General features: G+C 42.3%; 1 protein-coding gene across 3 annotated transcripts in view; it reads right to left on the reverse strand.

Moving 5' to 3' along the window:
* Positions 1-24,455, reverse strand: part of NCOA5 (nuclear receptor coactivator 5) — a 40,744-nt gene that overhangs the window by 10,431 nt on the left and 5,858 nt on the right. The window contains exons 2-3 of one of the 3 annotated variants that reach the window (XM_075846689.1): positions 10,876-11,059; positions 9,790-9,897 (exon numbers count right to left, since the gene is read on the reverse strand). The exons of 1 other annotated variant lie outside the window; for it this stretch is intronic. In XM_075846689.1, the coding sequence (XP_075702804.1) occupies positions 9,790-9,897; positions 10,876-11,038 (271 nt within the window). In that variant the 5' untranslated portion in view covers positions 11,039-11,059. The remainder of the gene's footprint in view (positions 1-9,789; positions 9,898-10,875; positions 11,060-24,455) is intronic. One more of the 3 variants, XM_075846690.1, reaches the window with a different exon arrangement.

Here is a 24,455-nt window from a genome sequence, read left to right on the forward strand (position 1 = left end):
TATTTAGACAGCGGTAACAAATTTATCAAAGTGACGCACGCTGTATGATAAATTCGGCTCATCTTGCTGAACATGTTAGACCCTTCTCTTTCTTATTGGTTAACCTAGTTTATGCCAGTTTTTTTGGCGACGCATTTTTAGCCAAGTTCCATTTTTACTAAACCACGCCCATTTCCTAAGCCACACTTCCTTATCAAGTGCTGCACAGTTTAAAACCGTCAATAAATGTGGCGCACAGATTTTGCCGCATTTTGAATAGTAAGTACTAGTAACTACTTCGGAAAAAAAAAAGCATTGATTTTTGTATTGCAGAAAGTAGTGAAATCCAAATGACATTTTACATGCAGCTCAAATACCTATACAGCTGGCAATCTGTTACTTTTTAAAGTTTTAATAAAATTATATGATTCACAATAGCAAAAAGAGTTTATAGCTGGGAACAAGCAAAAGTGATCATAGACCAAACTACTCCACTCTGTCAGAGCATGCAGGAAAATTATATAGGCAGCGCATCGAAAGGGATTTCACTTTTTTTCCCAATACAAAACAGAAAGGGAGATTTAAAAGCGCAAGAAACCTTTGTTCACAACAGTTTACCATTGACATGACTTCTGTCACCATTATGGCCAAGAGCTCTAGCTTCTTATTTCAAGATAGAATTTTAATTTAGAAGATGATTAAAGTTATAACAGTGGATCAATATTCACACATATATGTGTATATATATTCAAACACACACATTCATACATATACACAAACATATATATACACACACACACACACACACATATATATATACACACATAGACACACACACACATATATTCATACACTACCGCTCAAAAGTTTGGAGTCACCCAGACAATTCTGTTTTCCATGAAAACTCACACTTATATTTATCAAATGAGTTGCAAAATGACTAGAAAATATAGTCAAGACATTGACAAGGTTAGAAACAATGATTTTTATTTCAAATAATAATTTTCTCCTTCAAACTTTCCTTTTGTCAAAGAATGCTCCATTTGCAGCAATTACAGAATTGCAGACCTTTGGCATTCTAGCTGTTAATTTGCTGAGGTAAATCGGGAGAAATTTCACCCCATGCTTCCAGAAGCCCCTCCCACAAGTTGGATTGGCTTGATGGGCACTTCTTGCGTACCATACGGTCAAGCTGCTCCCACAACAGCTCTATGGGGTTGAGATCTGGCGACTGCTCTGGCCACTCCATTACAGATAGAATACCAGCTGCCTGCTTCTTCCCTAAATAGTTCTTGCAGAATTTGGAGGTGTGCTTTCGGTCGTTGTCCTGTTGTAGGATGAAATTGGCTCCAATCAAGCGCTGTCCACAGGGTATGGCATGGCGTTGCAAAATGGAGTGATAGCCTTCCTTATTCAAAATCCCTTTTACCTTGTACAAATCTCCCACTTTACCAGCACCAAAGCAACCCCAGACCATCACATTACCTCCACCATGCTTGACAGATGGCGTCAGGCACTCTTCCAGCATCTTTTCAGTTGTTCTGCATCTCACAAATGTTCTTCTGTGTGATCCAAACACCTCAAACTTCGATTCGTCTGTCCATAACACTTTTCTCCAATCTTCCCCTGTCCAATGTCTGTGTGCTTTTGCCCATATTAATCTTTTCCTTTTATTAGCCAGTCTTGGATACAGCTTTTTCTTTGCCACTCTGCCCTGAAGGCCAGCATCCCGGAGTCGCCTCTTCACTGTAGACGTTGACACTGGCGTTTTGCGGGTACTATTTAATGAAGCTGCCAGTTGAGGACCTGTGAGGCGTCTATTTCTCAAACTAGAGACTCTAATTTACTGGTCTTGTTGCTCAGTTGTGCAGCGGAGCCTCCCACTTCTCTTTCTACTCTGGTTAGAGCCTGTGTGTGTTGTCCTCTGAAGGGAGTAGTACACACCGTTGTAGGAAATCTTCCGTTTCTTGGCAATTTCTCGCATGGAATAGCCTTCATTTCTAAGAACAAGAATAGACTGTCGAGTTTCACATGAAAGCTCTTTTTCTAGCCATTTTGAGAGTTTAATCGAACCCACAAATGTAATGCTCCAGATTCTCAACTAGCTCAAAAGAAGGTCAGTTTCATAGCTCCTCTAAACAGCAAAACTGTTTACAGCGGTGCTAACATAATTGCACAAGGGTTTTCAAGTGTTTTCTAATCATCCATTAGCCTTCTAACACAGTTAGCAAACACAATGTACCATTAGAACACTGGAGTGATGGTTGCTGGAAATGGGCCTCTATACACCTATGTAGATAATGCATTAAAAAAAACAGACGTTTGCAGCTAGAATAGTCATTTAGCACATTAACAACGTACAGAGTGTATTTCTGATTCATTTAATGTTATCTTCATTGAAAAAAACAAAACGGCTTTTCTTTCAAAAATAAGGAAATTTCGAAGTGACCCTAAACTTTTGAACGGTAGTGTACATATACACACACATATATATATATATATATACACACATACATACATACACACATACAGTGAAGGAAATAAGTATTTGATCCCTTGCTGATTTTGTAAGTTTGTCCACTGTCACAGACATGAACAGTCTAGAATTTTTAGGCTAGGTTAATTTTACCAGTGAGAGATAGATTTTATTTAAAAAAAAAAAACAGAAGATCACATAGTCAAAATTATATATATTTATTTGCATTGTGCACAGAGAAATAAGTATTTGATCCCCTACTAACCATTAAGAGTTCAGCCTCATCCAGACCAGTTACACGCTCCAAATCAACTTGGTGCCTGCATTAAAGACAGCTGTCTTAAATGGTCACCTGTATAAAAGACTCCTGTCCACAGACTAAATTAATCAGTCTGACTCTAACCTCTACAACATGGGTAAGACCAAAGAGCTTTTTAAGAATGTCAGGGACAAGTCTGCACAAGGCTGGAATGGGCTACAAAACCATAAGTAAGACGCTGGGTGAGAAGGAGACAACTGTTGGTGCAATAGTAAGAAAATGGAAGACATACAAAATGACTGTCAATCGACATCGATCTGGGGCTCCATGCAAAATCTCACCTCGTGGGGTATCCTTGATCCTGAGGAAGGTGAGAGCTCAGCCGAAAACTACACGGGGGGAACTTGTTAATGATCTCAAGACAGCTGGGACCACAGTCACCAAGAAAACCATTGGTAACACATTACGCCGTAATGGATTAAAATCCTGCAGTGCCCGCAAGGTCCCCCTGCTCAAGAAGGCACATGTACAGGCCCGTCTGAAGTTTGCAAATGAACATCTGGATGATTCTGAGAGTGATTGGGAGAAGGTGCTGTGGTCACATGAGACTAAAATTGAGCTCTTTGGCATTAACTCAACTCGCCGTGTTTGGAGGAAGAGAAATGCTGCCTATGACCCAAATAACACCGTCCCCACTGTCAAGCATGGAGGTGGAAACATTATGCTTTGGGGGTGTTTTTCTGCAATGGCCACAGGACTACTTCACCGCATCAATGGGAGAATGGATGGAGCCATGTACCGTCAAATCTCCTTCCCTCCACCAGGACATTAAAAATGGCTCGTGGCTGGGTCTTCCAGCACAACAATGACCCAAAACATACAGCCAAGGCAACAAAGGAGTGGCTCAAAAAGAAGCACATTAAGGTCATGGAGTGGCCTAACCAGTCTCCAGACCTTAATCCCATCAAAAACTTATGGAGGGAGCTGAAGATCCGAGTTGCCAAGCGACAGCCTCGAAATCTTAATGATTTACAGATGATCTGCAAAGAGGAGTGGGCCAAAATTCCATCTAACATGTGTGCAAACCTCATCATCAACTACAAGAAACGTCTGACTGCTGTGCTTGCCAACAAGGGTTTTGCCACCAAGTATTAAGTCTGGTTTGCCAAAGGGATCAAATACTTATTTCTCTGTGCACAATGCAAATAGATATAGAATTTTGACAATGTGATTTTCTGTTTTGTTTTTTTTAATATAATCTATCTCTCACTGGTAAAATTAACCTAGCCTAAAAATTCTAGACTGTTCATGTCTTTGACAGTGGGCAAATTTACAAAATCAGCAAGGGATCAAATACTTATTTCCTTCACTGCATTCATACATACATACATATATCTTCATACATACACATTATAGATGTGGTTTCCATGGTCCATGCATGGCCCAGGAGCCCGGACCGCAGAAAGAACGGACATGTCTTATTACGGCCGTGTCCAGGCTCATCGGAAATAATGCACGTGGGCATGTGCACAGCCCGCGATCTGTGGGCGGCTCCCGGGTGTCACTCCGCGACCGGACGACCCGAAAATCACGGCCGTGCACATGGCTACGGTCCTGTGCATGATGCCTAAGTAGTTAAATATATTGACAGATTGAAAAACAATGGCACTAGCTGAATTATGCGCTGGCGAGTCTGCCATAGGAGCGCTGTACAAATATGTGAGTGATAAAGCAATGCAAGTTATTTTCTGCATTTTAGTGTTCTATTAGACGCACAACAATAAAAACCGCCTCAGAACTGATAGAGATTCCCTTAAAAATTTGAATAAAAAAAGAAATCATTGCATTACGAGTGTAAAAGACTTTTATTTAGAAATAAAGACTAAGAAAGCAGGATACACATGTACTGGCTTGGAAAGAATTACTATAAAAACTTGTTTTATTTAAATATTTTATTTAATTATGTAGCAATCCATGAAGGCTACATATAAATAAGAATGGTATTTATTTACAGAAAAAAACACCACAACTTTTATTAACCTCAAAGCAAAAGGTGCACGAACCACCAATAATACAACGAATATATTGAGAGAGGGGAGTCATGGAAACATGGTGCCAAAATAATTATCCAGTGTGGGATAATTGGAAGAAAACTAAAATCAAATTGTCAGTTAAGCGGAAAGAAAACCTCATAATTTTTAGGCCCTGTTTACACTGAGGTTTTTTTATAGACATTTTTAACTTTTACAAGGAATAAAAGGAGAAAAAGCACCCCAACATTTGAAAAACAATTTCTCCCGATTACGTAATAAACTGCTGTTTGGATCCACAGCAGGGCTTAGAAGGGATGGAGCGCTATTTGGCTTTTGGAGCTCAAATTTAGCTGAAATGGTTTATGGGTGCCATGTAGAATTTGCAAAGCCCGAGAGGCCAAACCCGTGGAAACCACACATAAGTGACCCCATTTGGGAAACTACACCTAAAATTTTTGTGAACAACCTGGATTCCCATCATTTTCATAGAAGCACGATTACCCCAATGTACCGTATGGACAGGTCATGAGATTGGGGTCTCTCTCTTATTTTGGATATCATTAAAGTTATCCCGCATCCTGCATCTAAATTCGGGCTTGGTTTTACCAACATAGTCCATCGGACACTCACATCTAGCCAGGTATACATCCCCGCTGGATTTACAGTTAAAGAGGCTCTGTCACCAGATTTTGCAACCCCTATCTGCTATTGCATCAGATAGACGCTGCAATGTAGATTACAGTAACGTTTTTATTTTTAAAAAACGAGCATTTTTCGCCAAGTTATGACCGTTTTTGTAGTTATGCAAATGAGGCTTGCAAAAGTCCAAGTGGGTGTGTTTAAAAGTAAAAGTACAACTGGGCGTGTATTATGTGCAGACATCGGGGCGTTTTTAATACTTTTACTAGCTGGGCGCTCTGAAGAGAAGTAACATCCTCTTCTCTTCAGAACGCCCAGCTTCTGACAGTGCAGATCTGTGACGTCACTCACAGGTCCTGCATCGTGACGGCCAGATCGGCACCAGAGGCTACAGTTGATTCTGCAGCAGCATCAGCGTTTGCAGGTAACCGATCTTACCTGCAAACGCTGATGCTGCTGCAGAATCAACTGTAGCCTCTGGTGCCGATGTGGCCGTCACGATGCAGGACCTGTGAGTGACGTCACAGATCTGCACTGTCAGAAGCTGGGCGTTCTGAAGAGAAGAGGATGTTACTTCTCTTCAGAGCGCCCAGCTAGTAAAAGTATTAAAAACGCCCCGATGTCCGCACATAATACACGCCCACTTGGACTTTTACTTTTAAACACACCCACTTGGACTTTTGCAAGCCTCATTTGCATAACTACAAAAATGGTCATAACTTGGCCAAAAATGCTCGTTTTTTAAAAATAAAAACGTTACTGTAATCTACATTGCAGCGCCTATCTGCTGCAATAGCAGATAGGGGTTGCAAAATCTGGTGACAGAGCCTCTTTAATGAAGTTTCTGATTTCAAACTGTTCACCCATTGCGGAGCTGGTAAGTGTGCGTGAGGGCAATAACTGGTCACGGGCCAGGCATGTTCCACATCTACATGTCCCCATTGGTTTCTGGACAGCCAATTATCCTGTGGCTGTGGTGGGGCATAATGGCTGTTGACTAGGCGATCCCTTAGGCCGCTACTTCTACGAAAGGTAATTTGATGTCTTGGGTCTAGGATATTACCCAGGTCCTGGTCATGCAACAGGTCAAGTTTCGGGTCCAATATGGAATTACGTTCCTTGTCCAAAGCCAATTCAGGTGCTTCTTGCAAAATGCGATCAGGATATCCCCGAGTTTTAAAACTACTATGGAGATCCTTAGCCTGTCTTTTGAACGTTGGGGTTTTTAGAACAGTTCTTCCTGAGGCGGTGGTATTGTCCCCTAGGTATACCCTTTTTAAGAGCATATGGATGTGAGCTCTCCCACCTCAGGAGGCTGTTCGTTGCGGTACTTTTCCCTATACACCTGTTTTTATATATCCATTAGGATCACGTTCAATGAGAACATCCAGAAAAGGCAGTGAATGTTTATCGGCTTCCGCTGTAAATTTCAGACCCAATTCGTTGGAGTTAATATGCGCTACAAAGTCCTGGAATGAGTCCCAGGTGCCATTCCACAACACAAAAATGTCATTATGGATCTCAGCCAAAGGCAGATATGTTCCTGCCGCCGGCTGAGGTCCTCAGAGAAGACGACATTAAGTCAACACTACAACAATCACTTAATAAGTACAATTAGGGAGACAACCAGTGTCGACACAAACAAACAGACAGAGTTTTCACAAAATTGACTACAAGCCAGACGTCCAGCTACAGGTGTTCCATTGACCACACGCCATCGAGACGGCAATGGAGGTCTATCCTCTTCAGCGAAGAGTCACGCTTTTGTCTCGTACACAAAGATAGCCGAAGACTGTTATGGAGACCAATGCCACGAAGAGGCCTTCACAGGGGAACGTCTCACCGGTCCTACTCCCGTGATTATGGTGTGGCATAATGTAATGTAGCCAGACCCCTCAAGTCTTCATTTCAGGTACACCAACAGCTCGGCGTTACATTGATTTGGTCGTGGAACCAGTGGTACGGCCATTTCTCCAAAGTGTCCAAGAAGCTTTTTCAAAAGGACGCCAGGCCGCATGTTGCTCGAGCTACTGTAAGCAGCCTGTGTGGCCTAAACGTGCGACCATGGCCTGCAGTCTCTCTGGAGTTGCCTCCCATGAAGGACGTCATTGGTTGGTAATTGCAAAGGGAGCTGCCAACAGCCAATCTTGATGATTTGCGTACCCAAGTGCATACAGTGTGGCATAACATTCCTCAGACAACCATTAATAACCTCATTGATAGAATGACAAGGTTTGAAAGTGCGTGTATTTCTTGGCGTGGCAATCATATGATACTAAATAAATTAAGATGTTTGGAATATTTGGTTTCCATTTTTTTATATCATTTGCATATCATTAACACGTCTATCGATCCTGTGATTTCCACAATTCCAAAACTTCTTCTTGGTGTTGCAATTTCAATCTTGGAGTGTATGTAAACACCTGTTGTAATTATTGAGTTAAGGTGTTTTAGCCACGCCCATTTAAAAAAGGTGCTTATAAATCAACAACACAGCTATGCAATCTCCATAGTCAAACAGTGTGGGTTCTACTGCAGTGCGCCGTGACTTTAAACATGGCACTATCATAGGATGTCATCTCTGCCACCAGTCAGTTCATGACATTTCCAAGATGCCCGAGTCACATGTAAATGCTATTATTGTTAAGTGGAAGTGTCTAGGCCTAACAGCAACTCAGCCACGAAGCCGTAAACAATACAAACTTACATGCGGGGCTGCAGAGCTGAAGCGTGAGGTGTGAAAAACACCTCTCTTCTGTTGCATCACTCACTGCAGCGGCCCAAACTGCCTCTGGAAGGGCCATCAGCACAAGAACAGTGTTTCAGAAGCTTCATGAAATGGGTTTCCATGGTAGAGCATCTGCACACAAGAATAACATCACCATGCGTAATGCCAAGTGTCGGCTGGTGTAAAATACGCCGCCACTGGATTCTGGAGCAATCTAATGGACAAATCTGGGTTTGGCATATGCCAGGAGTACACTACCTACCTAAATGCATACTGAAAAAATATGGTAGAGGAGGGATAATTGTCTGGGGTTGTGTATAATGGTTTGGGCTAGGCCCCTTATTTCCAGTGAAGGGTAATGTTAATTCTACAGACTACAAAAGACACTTTACACAACTGTATGTTTTCAACTTTGTGCGGCTCCTGTCCGGTTTAAGAATGGCCGTGCCCCAGTCAGAAAGCAAGGTCCAAAAATACATGGTTTAGAATAGTTTGGTGTGGGGGAAGCAAGAGGCCTGCACAGAGCCCTGTCCTCAGCCCCACTGAACCCCTTTGGGATGAACTCCACTAATTGCAAGCCCAAATTCTCATCCAACAGTGTCTGATGCTCTTTTGGGCACAAACTCGAGGCTATTATAGCCACAGAACGGAGCAACTCCATATTATTGGCCATGGATTTGGAATGGGATGTCCAGCAAGCTCATGTGGGTATGACTATCAGGTGTCCACATACTTTTGGCCCAGAAGTATAATTTCTTGCCTACTTTAGGAGTGTTGTGTTTATGAAGCACTGCTTTAATTAAAGCAAAAATCATGATGAATGCAGCTAATAGAATTGTTCAGACACTAAAGCAAAACCACAACTATCAAAATGACACTAATTTATTGGTCAGTAAAGAGTTAATACATTGTGGTAAAATACTGAGACCCCCCTCAAATGGCATGTTAAAGGGAACCCGTCAGTAGGCTCATGGCGCTCTAACTGCAGGAGGATTAAAGGTTCCTTTGCAGCAAATCTGCACTTTACTTCTGCAGATTAAAAATTGGATTTTACTTTTTGTAATGGCAAGGGTCCGCTTCGTCACCTTCCCGCAGCAGAATAGGGCATTCTGCAGATTGGCATTAGCAAATCCGTTGTCCTAAAATGGTTTTCCAGGACTTTTATATTAATGGCCTATCATTAGGATAGGCCATCAACATCAGATCGGTGGAAACACCGGCACCCCCACAGATCAGCTAACTGATGGGGAAACGGCGGCTATTCATAATTTGCCAGGCATAGCAATATACACATATATAGAAGCCGTGCCTGGGTTTGCAACTCAGTCCCATTCACTTGAATGGGCTGCAGAGAACTGCAATCCCTGTCACAGCCGCTATGGATCTGTACGCGCTGTGCCTAATAAACTATGAAGATGCTGCGGCAGTCACTGTGACCCCTTCAGTTAGCTGATTGGGAGTTAGACCTCCATCGATCTGATATTGATTGAATATGCTAAAGACAATTCATCAATATAAAAGTCCCAGAAAACTCCTTTAAAAGAGAGGCTATTTAAATCTGCTATGGTTATTAAAATAGATGAATAGAATATGACCTTGTGAAATGTAGAGTTTAAAAAATGTGTTGGAAAAGCTAAATTCCAGAATATAACCATAATCAGCTAGATTGCCTTACCTAATCTACTCCCTTTATAAATGCGACCTCTTTCACCCTCCACAGCTGCATCAGCTTCTTCTTTACGTTCATACTGGACAAACCCAAAGCGACGGAACATGGTGAGGGCTGGAAGATTAATAATTGTTAAAGCAAAAAATAAAAAACGCCCAAGAAAGATTTTGTTGGTTAACCAAATTCAAGATGTTGGGGTAAGGTTTGACACCATTTTTCACTTTAGTTAATGAGGCTCTGTCACGACTTTATAAGTGCCCTATCTCCTACATAATGTGATCGGCGCTGTAATGCAGGTAAGTGATTTTGGAAAACGATAAATTTTGAGCAAGTTATACACAATTTTAGATTTATGCTAATTAGTTTCTTAATAGACAACTGGGCGTGTTTTTTCTTTTTTACTAACTGGGCGTTGTAAAGAGAAGTGTATGACGCTTACCAATCAGCGTCATACACTTCTCTCCATTCATGTTTAGCAGAACTAGCAGCACAGCGTGATCTCACGAGATCACGTGTGCGGTCATTCACTGAAACTTTACCTAAGATCACACTGTGTTGCGAGTACTGCTAAAAATGAATGGAGAGAAGTGTAGGACGCTGATTGGTCAGCGTCATACACTTCTCTTTACAACGCCCAGCTGTCTTAAGAAACGAATTAGCATAAATCTAAAATGGTGTATAACTTGCTCAAAATTGATCGTTTTTCAAAATAAAAAACACTGTTATCTACATTACAGCGCCAATCACATTATCTAGGAGATAGGGCACTTATAATGTGGTGACAGAGCCTCTTTAAATAAGCTTTTCTTTATCTACAACCATTTACATATAAAGCCAGGCAACTAAAAAAAAAAAAAAAAAAAAAAAACCTTCTGTCCCGCTATCTTTCATCAAACTGAACCAGTGACAAAAGGACATGCTTCCATAAATCTTTATACAGATACAAAACATTTTCTAGGTTGCCCGATTTTCATGCACTTTCTGCCCTTAAGTTGAAAATCACCCATCCAAATACAGGTGGATTTTTTAAATTACAGTGCTGTACGTTTTTCTATTACTTTGTTCCATTAAATGGCATAAAGCAATACTAACCACTAATTCTTCCGTATTTGGAAAACAGGTCTACCATATCTTCCCGGCTCATGTTGTTTGTAGGTAAATTGCCAACAAAAATTCTTCTATCCAAATCGTTGGGATCATCGCTGTCCGTTCGGTTCCTGGAAGGACTAGCACTCTTGTTCCTTCGGCGAGACATATTTGACAAATCCCAAAGGAACTTCGCAAGAAAAAAAATGGCCAGGCATATTTTAAAATGTGTTCTCGCCACCGTTGTCACATTACAGCGGTTAACTAAAGCTATTTTTTTTTTTTTAATCACTAAAGGCCCCATGCACACGAACGTATTTTTGCAGCCGCAATTCCCCCGCAAATTTGCAGGTGAATTGCGTCCCCATACATTTCAATGGGCCCATGCACACGACCGTGGTTTCCATGGTACGTGCATTGCCCGGGAGCCTGTACCGCAAAAACATAGGACATGTCTCATTATGACCGTATTTTGCAGCCCAGGCTCGTTGAAATGAATGTACACAATGTGCACAGCCCATGATTTGCAGGCGGCCGCGGGTGACACTCCGCGGCCGGCCGAGCCGCAAATCATGGCCCGTGCACACCACTACGGTCGTGTGCATGAGCCCCAAGAATGTAATTTCCATACAAGACTACAAAGCATAAAGAGAAAGAAAGCCAGATTTCCTATTAACAGAAGTATTTCTTGATTTAGAATGTTACTGGTCTGAAATACCAGCCAACACAAAAAATAAAAATAAAAAGTTGCTAAAGAGCAAAAGCATTGAAACAAAACTTTTGTAGTCAGATACATTTATTACACAAGTTTAAATCAACACATATAATCCAGCAGTGGGCAAATTTAGCATCCAATAAGCCTGGAAAAACGGCGTTTTAAACCCTTGCCGACATTTGTCCTAATTGTAAATCATAGCCAGCAAGGAGTTGCCATCAGCCGCAGGGGTCAGCTGAAACTCTGTTGTAATGGCCCATCTCCGATCCCGGCTAATTAACCCCTTAGATGCCGCAGTCAATATCGATCACTTTGCACCATCCGCAGCGCATTTATGTCGGCAAAACATCTGTGGGGTCAAAAGGCCCACTACACCCCTTGATAAATGCCTTGAGGGTTGTAGTTTCCAAAATGGAGTCACTGCTTGGGGGTTTCTTCAACGATTTGACCTCAGAGTAGAGCTGGGCAATTTTGCCAAAAAATAAAATCTCGATTTTTTTATTTTTTTTCAACGCTTTGGACGATTTTCTATTTGAATCTCGATTTTCTTATTTTTCTCTGTTTATTTAACAGTAATACCAAAAGATAATTTAATACATTTTCTTTATATAAATAACTAAACACATATTGCTATAATTATTGTGCGTAACTTCACAACTTTTAACCTCTGCAAAAACTTGTTTTTTATCATATATACAATTGGAAAAACGTCTAATTATAACTTATGTGTTCCTGGTAGGGAACAGATTAACAGAATCTATAATCCATTAAATACTGCATGCACCGCCATCCCCATCTGCCAGTCACACCCTCAGCCGATCTCCGACATTGCAGGTGAGAGAAGTTTAAATTGCAGCAGGTCCAGGCAGATAGCGCCGAGCGGGCACTCTGGGGCGAGATTACATTATTGTCTGAAGTCTGAGCAGGACCTTGTGCAGTACCAACCCCACAATGGGGTTTTAAATAAATTACATTAAAGGGAATGTGTTGCCAGAAAAACATGTTTTTTTAAAAAAAATTAAACTTTTAGTGTGTGGGTGATTAAACATTGTTCAAATTTTTTTTATTTTTTTGCACGAGTCCATGTAATATTATAAATTATTTCTAATTTATAATACTACCCATTTTTGGTCACTAGATGGAGCTATTCCCAAAATTGCAGCATTGCAACAATGGGTTAAAAGCCCTCGCTCTAGTGAGCTCTCAGCATCCCCCCCTCCTTTATCCTGGCTAGTGCCGGGATAAACGAGGGGTTTGAACGGTGTAACCTCCTACGCTGTGTGTCGCCATTTTTTGAGCTAACACACAGTGTAGTAGGTTTACATACAGTAGTAAACACACACAAACACGAACATACATTGAAATCTCTTACCTGCTCCTGCCGCCGCGGCTCCCTCCGGCCCGTCCGCTCCGTTTGCTGCCGCTGGTCCAAGTGCACAAATCCGGAAGCCGCGACCGGAAGTAGTGATATTACTGTCCGGCCGCGACTTCCGGTCCACAGGAAAATGGCGCCGGACGGCGCCAATTTCGAATTGGACTGTGTGGGAGCGGCGCATGCGCAGTTCCCACACAGACGCCATACACGGAAGTCAATGGGACGGGAGCCGTTCGCAGTCCCTATGGGACTGTGGCTGCCGTATTCCATGTCTGTATGTGTCGTTAATCGACACAGACAGAAATGGAACAAAAAATGGCAGCCCCCATAGGGAAGAAAAAGTGTAAAAATAAGAAAAAGTAAAACACAAACACACAAATGAATATAAACGTTTTTAATAAAGCACTAACATCTTTAACATATAAAAAAATAATTTGTGATGACACTGTTCCTTTAAGGCCGGACTCACACGCCCGTGAAAAACGGTCCGTGTGTCAGCCGGATATCCCAGCCCAACCCACGGTACATGTGAACGTGACTCTTGGCATCAGAGTCGATTAGGCTACAGCCATACGACAGTGAAAAAAGATGGCCATTAAAAACTGAATTGACAATTTTTCATGTCCATTTTGCATTAGTGTCTTCAAATTCTCATCCATTTCCAGTCCATCTGTCCATTTTTCCTGGTTGCTAAAAAATAAAATAAAAATGGAGAACGTGCCGCAATGTTCCTGTAGATAGTGCCAAAGTGCCCACATTTAGTGACAGTGCCCATGTAGATAGTGCCCACAAAGTGCCACACTGCCCACATATAGTGCCATAGTGCCCATGTAGATAGTGGCGCAATGTCCCTGTAGATCGTGCCACACTGCCCACATAGTGCCCGCATAGTGCCAGCCCCCAATAGTACCACAGTGCCCATGTAGATACTGCCACATCCTCTACCAGACAGAGCAGCACCCACTCCCTTGTAAACTGCAACCCCCCTCCCTTGTAAATCGCAGGGGTTGCAATCACTCTTGAGCCCTGTCGTATGTCCAGGCAAAAGAATAAGGCCACAGTAGTGTGTTTCTAAAACTAGGAAACACAACATAATAATTAGAGAGATGTCATTTCATAATGACAACATATTGGACAATGAAATGGCGTATCTATGGAAAAATTGCCATTTTCCATCTGCAACATTCACTGCACGGTATTTTCTGTCAAACACCTGTGGGGATAACAAACTCACTACATCCCTTGGTAAGTGCCTTGAGGGGTGTACTTTCCAAAATGAGGTCAGTTTAGGTGGGGCTTCCAATGTTTTGGTCCCTCAAGGGCATTGCAAATGTGACATGACTCCAAGAAACTAATCCTGCAAAATCTATACTCCAAAAGCCAAATGGAGCTTCCTCCGTTCTGAGCCATGCAGTGTACCCAAACGGAAAAGTTTATGACCACATATGGAATATTGTCGTACGTGGAAGAATTTGCTTTTCAAATGTTGGGGGGATTTTTAGCTTTTATTCCAGGTGAACATGACAAATTGAGCTAAGAAACTAAAATGTCATTAGAAAGAAAAAAGTAGGAATTAGACCTACCGGTAATTGTATTTCCAGGAATCCATCATGACAGCACCACAGGAGGAGGTTGCCCTACTGACCTCTATAGGTACAGGAAGACAGAGGTTAAAAGGCCCCTCCCACCACCCACTTGCCAGTGTTTTTCAATTACTACACCAGGATGGATGCAACCCTATTTTATTTCTAGGAATAATAACTGACATGTTACTTGCACAAATCAGAATTTCAATAAGGGAGGGAATGTAAGGGTGCTGTCATGATGGATTCCTGGAAATACAATTACCAGTACATCCCTCACGACAGCACCACAGGAGCAATACCAAATTATAATGCTCAGGGCGGGACTACGGATTGGAGGACTTTCCGTCCAAAACTTAAATCCGTATCGGACAGAACATCTAGCCTATAATGTTGGCAAAACGTATGATAGCTTGACCAGGTGGCAGCTCTGCAGATTTGGTCTATAGAAGTTTCTCTTCTTTCTGCCCAGGATGCCGAAACTGCCCTTGTTGAATGAGCTTTAATGCCTTGTGGGGCACAAAGTCCCTGGGACTTGTAGGCTTCTTGCATGGTGATTTTTATCAATCTCGATAGAAAGCTTTTTGAGGCTTTCCTCTATTCTTTCCCCACACAGGACAAAATAGATTTTTATCTCGTCTCCAACAACAGGTTCTATCCAGATACCGAAGAATTGTTCACCCGACATCCATGTAATGGAATTTTTCTTCTGGTTGGTCTTTAGGATCTGGACAAAAGGAAGGTAGAATTGTTTCTTGGTCTCTATGGAAGGCAGTAGACACTTTCAGAATAAAGGAAGGATCTAGTTTTAGAATGATCTTGTTTTCTTGAATTTTTAGGTAGGGTTCTAATACCGAAAGAGATTGGATTTCTTCAGTCCTTATTGCTGATGTAATAGCGACTAGAAATGTAGCTTTTAGCGTTTTTTAAAAAAAAAAAAATAAAAAAAAAAATAAAAAAAAAAAATGCAGATTTATTGAGTCGAGAGGCTCATAGAGAGGATCGCAAAGAGCCGTTGACACTACATTTAAATCCCAGGTAGGTACCGATTTCTTTAGGGAAGGTTTCAATTTAGAAACTGCTTGAGTGAATCTTCTGATCCACCTATGTTCAGCTAAAGGAGTATTGAATAAATTACTTAAAGAGACTCTGTCACCACATTATAAGTGCCCTATCTCCTACATAAGGAGATGGGCGCTGTAATGTAGGTGACAGTAATGATTTTTATTTAAAAAAACGATCTTTTTTCACAACGTTAGGAGCGATTTTGGTTTATGCTAATGAGCTTTCTTAATGCCCAAGTGGGCGTACTTTTACTTTCGACCAAGTGGGCGTTGTACAGAGGCGTGCATGACGCTGACCAATCGGCATCATGCACTCCTCTCCATTCATTTACACTGCACTAGCGATATAGTTATATCACTATGTGCAGCCTCATACACAAACCCTAACATTACTAGTGTCCTGATAATGAATACACATGACCATCCAGCCTGGATGTCATGTGTACTCAGAATCCTGACACTTGACTCTTTTTTGTGAGATTCCACCAACGGATACGAAACCTCGCGAGATCTCGGAGCTAAACGAGATTTGGTTTCACTTGCCGGAATCTCACAAAAAAAAAAAGAGTCAGAAGTGTCAGGATTCTGAGTACACATGACGTCCAGGCTGGATTTCATGTGTATTCATTATCAGGACACTAGTAATGTTAGGGCTTGTGTATGAGGCTGCACATAGTGATATAACTATATCGCTAGTGCAGTGTAAATGAATGGAGAGGAGTGCATGATGCCGATTGGTCAGTGTCATGCACTCCTCTGTACAACGCCCACTTGGTCGAAAGTAAAAGTACGCCCACTTGGGCATTAAGAAAGCTCATTAGCATAAACTTAAATCGCTCCTAACTTTGTGAAAAAAGATCGTTTTTTTAAATAAAAAGCATTATTGTCAATTACATTATAGCGCCGATCTCCTTATGTAGGAGACAGGGCACTTATAATGTGGTGACAGAGCCTCTTTAAGGCCGAAATTTGCACTTTTAAAAAGGTACTAGCGATGAGCCCTTTATTGAATCCGGATTGTAAGAAATCTAGGATCTTCGCGATGTTAGGAAGAAAGGGGTCTGGTCCCGGATCTCCATACCAGGAACAGAATTTTTTTCCAAATTTTTTGTGAGATTTTCGAGGTAACTTCTTTATGGATTTGTAAGATAGTTGAAATTACCTCGTCTGACAGACCGTGGTTTCTCAGGATCTGCCTTTCAGGATCCAAGCTTCAGAGTTTGTATTCCTTGAAAGAATAAGGGACCCTGGGAGAGAAGGTTCTTCTTGACTGGGAGAATGACAGGGTCTTCCAATGCTAGGTACTTTAAGGTTGGAAACCCGCATCTTTTTGGCCAATAGGGAAGAATGATAAGTCTTGTCAAATCTTCCTGGATTTTTCTTAATACCACTGGTATTCGAGGAAACGGAGGAAAGGCATAGGCCAGATCCATGTCCCAGGGTTGGGAGAATACATCTACCCCCAATGGGCTGTCTTTGAGAATTAGGGATAAGAATGTCTCTACCTGGGATTTTTCTCTCGTGGCAAATCGGTCTATTTGTGGATAACCCCACCTTCGGGTTAAGAACTTAAAAATTTCCATGTTCAGGGACAATTCCCCGGGGTCTATTTTCTTCCGACTTAGGATGTCTGCCAATAGGTTCTCTGAGCCTTTTAGGTGGACCGCGGAGACAGATAGGACATTTTCTTCTGCCCAACTGAAGATTTGTACAGGGAGGGCCTGAAGAGGAGTGTGTCTTGTTCCCCCTGATGGCGAAGAAAGGACACTGCTGTTATGTTGTCCATTAAAATTCTTACGTGCATCCCTTTTATGAATGTCTCCCATACGGCTTTAAATTCTCTGAAGATTGAGGACATAATCTTCATCTGAACAGGCCATATGCCCTGAAAATGCTCATCTTGAACCACCCACCCCCAGCCATGTTTGCTGGCATCTGTGGTAATTACTACATAAGGATAAGTTTTCCATGGGACCCCCTTGCTTATGTTGTTTGGGCAGAGCCACAAGCGGAGAGAGGACTTCACTGTTCTGGGAATCTGAATCCAAGGAGTCCTGTTTTCAATCCCACTGGGACAGGATTAGATTCTGTAAGGGTCTGGAGAGGAATTGACTCCATGGAATGGATTGGACGAAAGAGGTCATCAATCCCAACAGCCACATTCCTTCCCTTGTGGAACAGGTGTTTTTTCCCCCACTTCAGTCAGTAGAAGTATTTGTTCATCCCTTGGTAGAAGGAATGTTGGAGGGAGGAGTCTAACAGCCCTCCCAGGAAGATCTTCTGTTTTTGGGGAGGAAGACTTAACTTCTCTAAGTTGATTATCCATCCCAATTCCTGTAGTAGGGAAAGAACCTGTAACCGATGGCGGTTTAGGATAGACGGAGTTTCTGTCAGCAGGAAATAGAATAGATATGGAATAATCACTATGCTTTGACTTCTTAAGGCCATGTTCACACGGAGTATGTTGCAGGCATAATTTCTGCCTCAAAATTCCGTTTGGAAGTTCGAGGCAGATTTTCCTCTCCCTACACGACGATTTTCGCAGCGTTTTTCGCCCGCGGCCATTGGGCGCATAAAACGCCGCGAAATACGATTTCTCTGCCTCCCATTTAAGTCAGAGGCGGAAACGCCCGAAGATAGGGCATGTCGCTTCTTTCTCCCGCAAGCCGGTTTTCATTGAAATTGACGGGAGGCATTTTCGGGCCGTTTTTACGAGCTTTTTGGCGCGGTTTCCGCATCAAAATACTCCGTGTGAACATAGCCTAAAAATGCCATCTCTGCCATAATTTTTGTAAAAATTCTGGGGGGTGGAGGAAATGCCGAAGGGGAGACAAATTGAAAGTAAAAAACGGAAGGACCGTTCTGAATCGCGAATATGAGGAATGGGTGGATTGGATAGGGACGTTATAGTATGCACCCTTTAAATCTATCGTACACATTGATGCTTCTTTCCTGATCAGAGGAGTAGTCGATCTGATAGACTCCATTAAGAACATGCGATATTTCACCAATTTGTTCAATAATTTCAGGTTGATTATAGTCCTGTAAGAACAGTTTGGATTCTTGACCAAGAACATTTTTGAATAGTGGCCCTTGAATCTTTCGTTGTGGGGTACTGGAGTAATCGCTTTTAATTGTAGCAGTTTCTGGAATTGATGATCTCTTGATTGGTACTTGGTTAATAGAAACTTCTCTGGTGGAATGGAGAACTCTATCTTGTACCCCTCTTCTATAATTTGTAGAACCCAAAGTGTTCTGTGTTATTCCTGTCCAATTGGAATAAAAATGTAGGAGCCTTCCTCCCACACTTCTGGCGTAATTGCTTTGACGGCTGAAATTAGTTTTGGGGGGTTGAGGAGATATTCTTGACCCCTTCCACCATTAGGCCGGATTCACACGAGCGTTGCGTTTTTGCGCGCGCAAACAACGCTGCGTTTTGCGCGCGCAAACACCATTTGACAGCTGCGTGTGTCATCCGTGTCTGATGCGCGGCTGCGTGATTTTCGCGCAGCCGCCATCATAGAGATGAGTCTAGTCGACGCCGTCACTGTCCTAGGTGCTGAAAGAGCTAACTCTTTCAGCACCCTCGACAGTGAATGCCGTGAAAAAAAGAAAAAGTTCGTACTTACCGAGAACTTCCCGGCCGTTGCCTTGGTGACACGTCCTTGGTGACGCGCCTCTCGACATCGGGCCCCACCTCCCTGGATGACGCGACAGTCCAAGTGACCGCTGCAGCCTGTGATTGGCTGCAGCCTGTGCTTGGCCTGTGATTGGCTGGAGCTGTCACTTGAACTGAAGTGTCATCCCGGGTGGTCGGACTGCAGGAAGGAGACAGGAGTAATCGGTAAGTTAGAACTTCGTTTTTTTTACAGGTTCATGTAATTTGGGATCGCAAGTCACTGTCCATGGTGCTGAAACAGTTTAACTCTTTCAGCACCATGCACAGTGAATGTCTCCCCGGCGTCGCGGACCGGAATTTTTTTTGCCGGATTCGGCCAAAACGAGTTTGGCCGAACTCGGTGAACTTAGCTTCGGTTGTCGGGGTTCGCTAATCGCAAAGACACTCCGTTTGGATGTTCGGCAACAGAAAAGCACGTGGTGCTTTTCTGTTTCCATTCATCCTTTTGACAGCTGTTGCGCAAACACGCAGTTCGCACGGAAGTGCTTCCGTGCGACATGTGTGGTTTTCACGCACCCATTGACTTCAATGGTTGCGTGATGCGTTGAAAACGCTGAATCAACGGACATGTCGTGAGTTTTTTGCAACGGAGCAACGCTGCGCAAAAAACGCTGCCATGTCTGCACGGCCCCATTGACAAATATAGCTACGGCCAACGCACGTGAAAATCACGCGCGTTGCACGCGCGTAGTTTACGTTCATCTGAATAAGCCCTTAGGGTAATTCTAGCAACCGGACTACCCCATTCCCTCTGTAGTTCTGTAAGGTTGCTTCCCTCTGTTAGCTAAACTTACGCAACTGAGGGGTCTTTTTAGGTTTCTCTTCTGGAAACCCCTTTTTTCTATCTGTTACGCTTTCCAACATGTTATCCAGGAGAGGACCAATCAGAGATCCTGTAAACTGGATGGAACATAGTTTGTTTTTAGACTTAGTGTCATCTGACCACATCTTGAGCCATAATGCTCTTCTAGCAGCATTTGACAGAGCCCCATTTCTAGAAGCAAATCGAATGGATTCGGCTGATGAGTCTACCTAGAATCCGGTTGCCATTTTTAGTAAGGGTAGAGATTCCAATATAAACCTCTTTGCTGTTTATCATTAAATGGGCCTCCAGTTGGTTTAACCAAATAAACAAATCGATCTTGCTACAGATAAGGCTGGGCTATTTGTAAAGATTAAAGCAGATGAGGATTTTCAAGCTCTTTTCGGTTGTCCTTCTGCCTTTCAGTCCGTGGAGTCCTTTAACCGAGAGAAATCTTCGAAGGGGATTGCGGTTTTTTTTTAGCAACCCTAGTCACTGGAACATCAACTTTTGGGATCTCATCCCAAGGTATCGTGTCTTCTGGATCAAAGAGAAGTCGGTTTTTAAATTCTCTTGAAATTTAGAGTCTTTTTTTCAGAATCCTCCCATTCCGCCGTTACCATTTTCTTGAGATTTTCATTTACCGGAAAAATCTGTTTTCCTCTCCATCAGGCCCCCAAACACTTCATCCTGTATGGTATGGAGTTTGTCTTCTTCAGGGATATCAATTGTCTCCCGTATTGCCTGGATTAAAGTATCGGACATCTCAGAAGAGAAGAATTTTTTTTCCCCCTGTGTAGAGGAGGTTGAAGGTAAGAGTTCCTCTTCTTCTAATTCACCCTCCGATAAATAATAACACTCCTGAGCGGTCGCATAGTCGAAGTGTCAAGTCGCCAGCTATGACGCGACGGCTCACGAGGATATCACCGCCGCTACCAACATTATGGATCTCACGGTCCTCGTATGGTCTCGCAGCCTCCGGCCGAATCCTGAACTTCGGGATCCCGAACCCGCACGCTACTGGAACCCAACCTAGGATTCCTAAGGTAGATGCTTTGGTTGGGAAGCTAAGGGACCTCTGGCTTGAGAGCTAATTAGACTAGGCACATAGGGGAATAGAAGGGAGTACACGGACTCCCTGATCTCGCCCCCTGCCCGAATTTATCCAGGAGCGATGTCTCTCTGCTCCTGACCCTGTAAGGACAGGAAGAACACTGGAAAGTGGGTGGTGGGAGGAGCCTTTTAACCGCTCTGTCTTCCTGAGGGTTCAATAGGGAAACCTCCTGTGTTGCGGTCATGAGGGATGTACTGGGAAATTTAATTTTCGAATTTTCACGGGCCAATGAGGCCAAAACGCTCTCTATACTTTTAGATTAATTCCTTGTGGGTTTCAATTTCCAAAATGGGGCCTTTTGGGGAGTTTATGTTTTGGCACCCCAAGACCTTAATTTCTGAGGCAGAAACTGGGTAATAGTTACTGAGCTGCATTTCTTTGCTAACACAAAAGGATTAAAACGGAATAAACTGCAAGAAAAAAAAAAAATTATATTTCAACTTGTAAAACCCCCTCAAAAAACAAGGGGGCACTCCCTCCGTCTGGAGAAAAAAAGGTTCAAGCTGCAGAGGCGACAAGCCTCCTTTACTGTAAGAACTGTGAATCTATGGAATAGCCTACCGCAGGAGAAGGTCACAGCAGGGACAGTAGATGGCTTTAAAAAAGGGTTAGATAATTTCCTAGAACAAAAAAATATTAGCTCCTATGTGTAGAAATTTTTCCTTCCCTTTTCCCTTCCCTTGGTTGAACTTGATGGACATGTGTCTTTTTTCAGCCGTACTAACTATGTAACTTCACTTTGCTTTAATTCCTGTGAAATGCCTAAACTGCTAAAAAACTAAAATGCTGTTTTAAAAACTTTGAGGGGTGCAATTTTTTTACAATGGGGTGATAGACATAAAGACCTCTCAAAGCCACTTTAGAACTGAATTATTTCATAAAAAATTGGATTTGGACATCTTGAAAAAAAAAAAAATACAAATAAAACTAAACCTGGGTTTAACGTCCTAAGAAAATAAATAAAAAGTTCGTTTTTTTTATCATAAAGTGATATGGGAAATGGTAATTAATAACTATTACTGTGTCTTAAGGCAAAGAAAATAAAATTTAGAAAAAGGCAATCGTATCGACCAAACTTTAATCACTAACAAAGTACAACGCATCATGAGAAAACTGGAATGCTTTTACTTATCCAAGAAATGACAAAGTAATAACCACAAAGCGACATCATATTTAAAGAAAAACGTGGCTGTCAGGAAGGTGAAAACTAGCTGCAGGATCACAGAAGATAAGATCCGCTTACACGTAGTAATTGATGCTTTGATTCTATGGATTGTGATTGCCCAACGTAAATGCACAAAACGATCAAAACTGATCCGTACATAAAACAAATATCACTATAGGTTATTTAACTGTTAGGCCCTGTGCACATAACATTTTTGCCTAAATTTAAACATATAAGTCAGGGGAAAAACTCCAGACGTATACATTAAACGTAGGCTGTGAAAGATGCCTACCAGCGGCATCCATCACCAATAGGCTATAATGGTATCTGTTTAACAGACAAACCATTAACAGGGTCAATCGTTCAGGACATATCTACTAAACTAATAGAATTATAGCCTATGGGTGACAGACGTTAAAGAGGATCTGTCACCAGATTTTGCAACCCCTATCTGCTATTGCAGCAGATAGGCGCTGCAATGTAGATTACAGTAACGTTTTTATTTTTAAAAAACGAGCATTTTTGGCCAAGTTATGCCCATTTTTGTAGTTATGCAAATGAGGCTTGCAAAAGTCCAAGTGGGTGTGTTTAAAAGTAAAAGTCCAAGTGGGCGTGTATTATGTGCGTACATCGGGGCGTTTTTAATACTTTTACTAGCTGGGCGCTCTGAAGAGAAGTAACATCCTCTTCTCTTCAGAACGCCCAGCTTCTGACAGTGCAGATCTGTGACGTCACTCACAGGTCCTGCATCGTGACGGCCACATCGGCACCAGAGGCTACAGTTGATTCTGCAGCAGCATCAGCGTTTGAAGGTAAGATCGGTTACCTGCAAACGCTGATGCTGCTGCAGAATCAACTGTAGCCTCTGGTGCCGATGTGGCCGTCACGATGCAGGACCTGTGAGTGACGTCACAGATCTGCACTGTCAGAAGCTGGGCGTTCTGAAGAGAAGAGGATGTTACTACCGGGTTTGTGGCGTTTGCGTAATAAAAATCACTTTTCTATCAAATTATTAATTTTTTTGTGTCACCATATTCTGAGAGCCATAATTGTAGGGTTGTAGCTTTTATTGGTACTATTTTGGGGTAGATGCGAATTTTTGATCACTTTTTATTCTATATTTTGGGAGGGCTGGTGACCCAAAAAAAAGTGATGCTAGTATTGTTTTTTAATTATTTTTTTTGTGGGATGCACTGCCGTCAGCATGGCTCCAGATACCCAAGACAACCTACCAGCCCCTTATTGAGTCACTCACAGCCCATCTAGCTGCTGTCCATGCTGCACACGGCAGTTACTCTGGATATTAGATGGTGGTGATAATAATGTGACTCGACTGTGTATATTCTAGACAATGTGCTATTAGAGGATGGCTCTGAGGAAGTCCTAATCTGGGATGAAACGCATTAGCCAATTAATCAACCTTTGTAAGCGACGTGACAAACATCACCACATCGCTGACCCACGCCGCGCGGCACCGAGCGATGCCGATCCTGGCCATGTACCAAAGATTATGCAACCTCGTAGAACAACCTGAATTCCTCTACCGCATACTCTTAGGATCGAAGACAGCAGACACACACCAAAAAATGTCTTCATTACCATCGCAAGACAACTCTGTTGTCTTACGGACATCTAACCTGCCCGTTAAGCGGAAGACTGGAATTAACAGGCGTTACAAAACATCTATGAGCCAACTGACCATTGCTGGGTCTTTTCCCTTTTGTGGACATTATTGCTAACATAGAAATTGCATATAACACTCTGGAAAATTGAATGGAGCATAAGGTGTACATTTTGTTGGTTGATGAAAGGACGCCATCTCTCTGCACAGTATGACCAACATTGTCTGTATAGGCTCATTTGAAATACGCTTCCTTTGAAAGCAACTACATATATAAATAGCCTCTCTTATCCTGAAATGACAAGTGAACTGAGGAGTACCACAGAATCCATAAGGCTGATCATATTGACCAATACCGCATCTTTGCCATGTCATAACATATGTTTTAATTAGGCAATTGCTTAAAGGGGATATCCACTACCAGAAAACTGATGTCCTATCCACACTTCTCATTGTTCCAGCCCAGCT

The sequence above is a fragment of the Rhinoderma darwinii genome, chromosome 13 (assembly GCF_050947455.1).
Source record: "Rhinoderma darwinii isolate aRhiDar2 chromosome 13, aRhiDar2.hap1, whole genome shotgun sequence".
Classification (NCBI taxonomy): domain Eukaryota; kingdom Metazoa; phylum Chordata; class Amphibia; order Anura; family Rhinodermatidae; genus Rhinoderma; species Rhinoderma darwinii.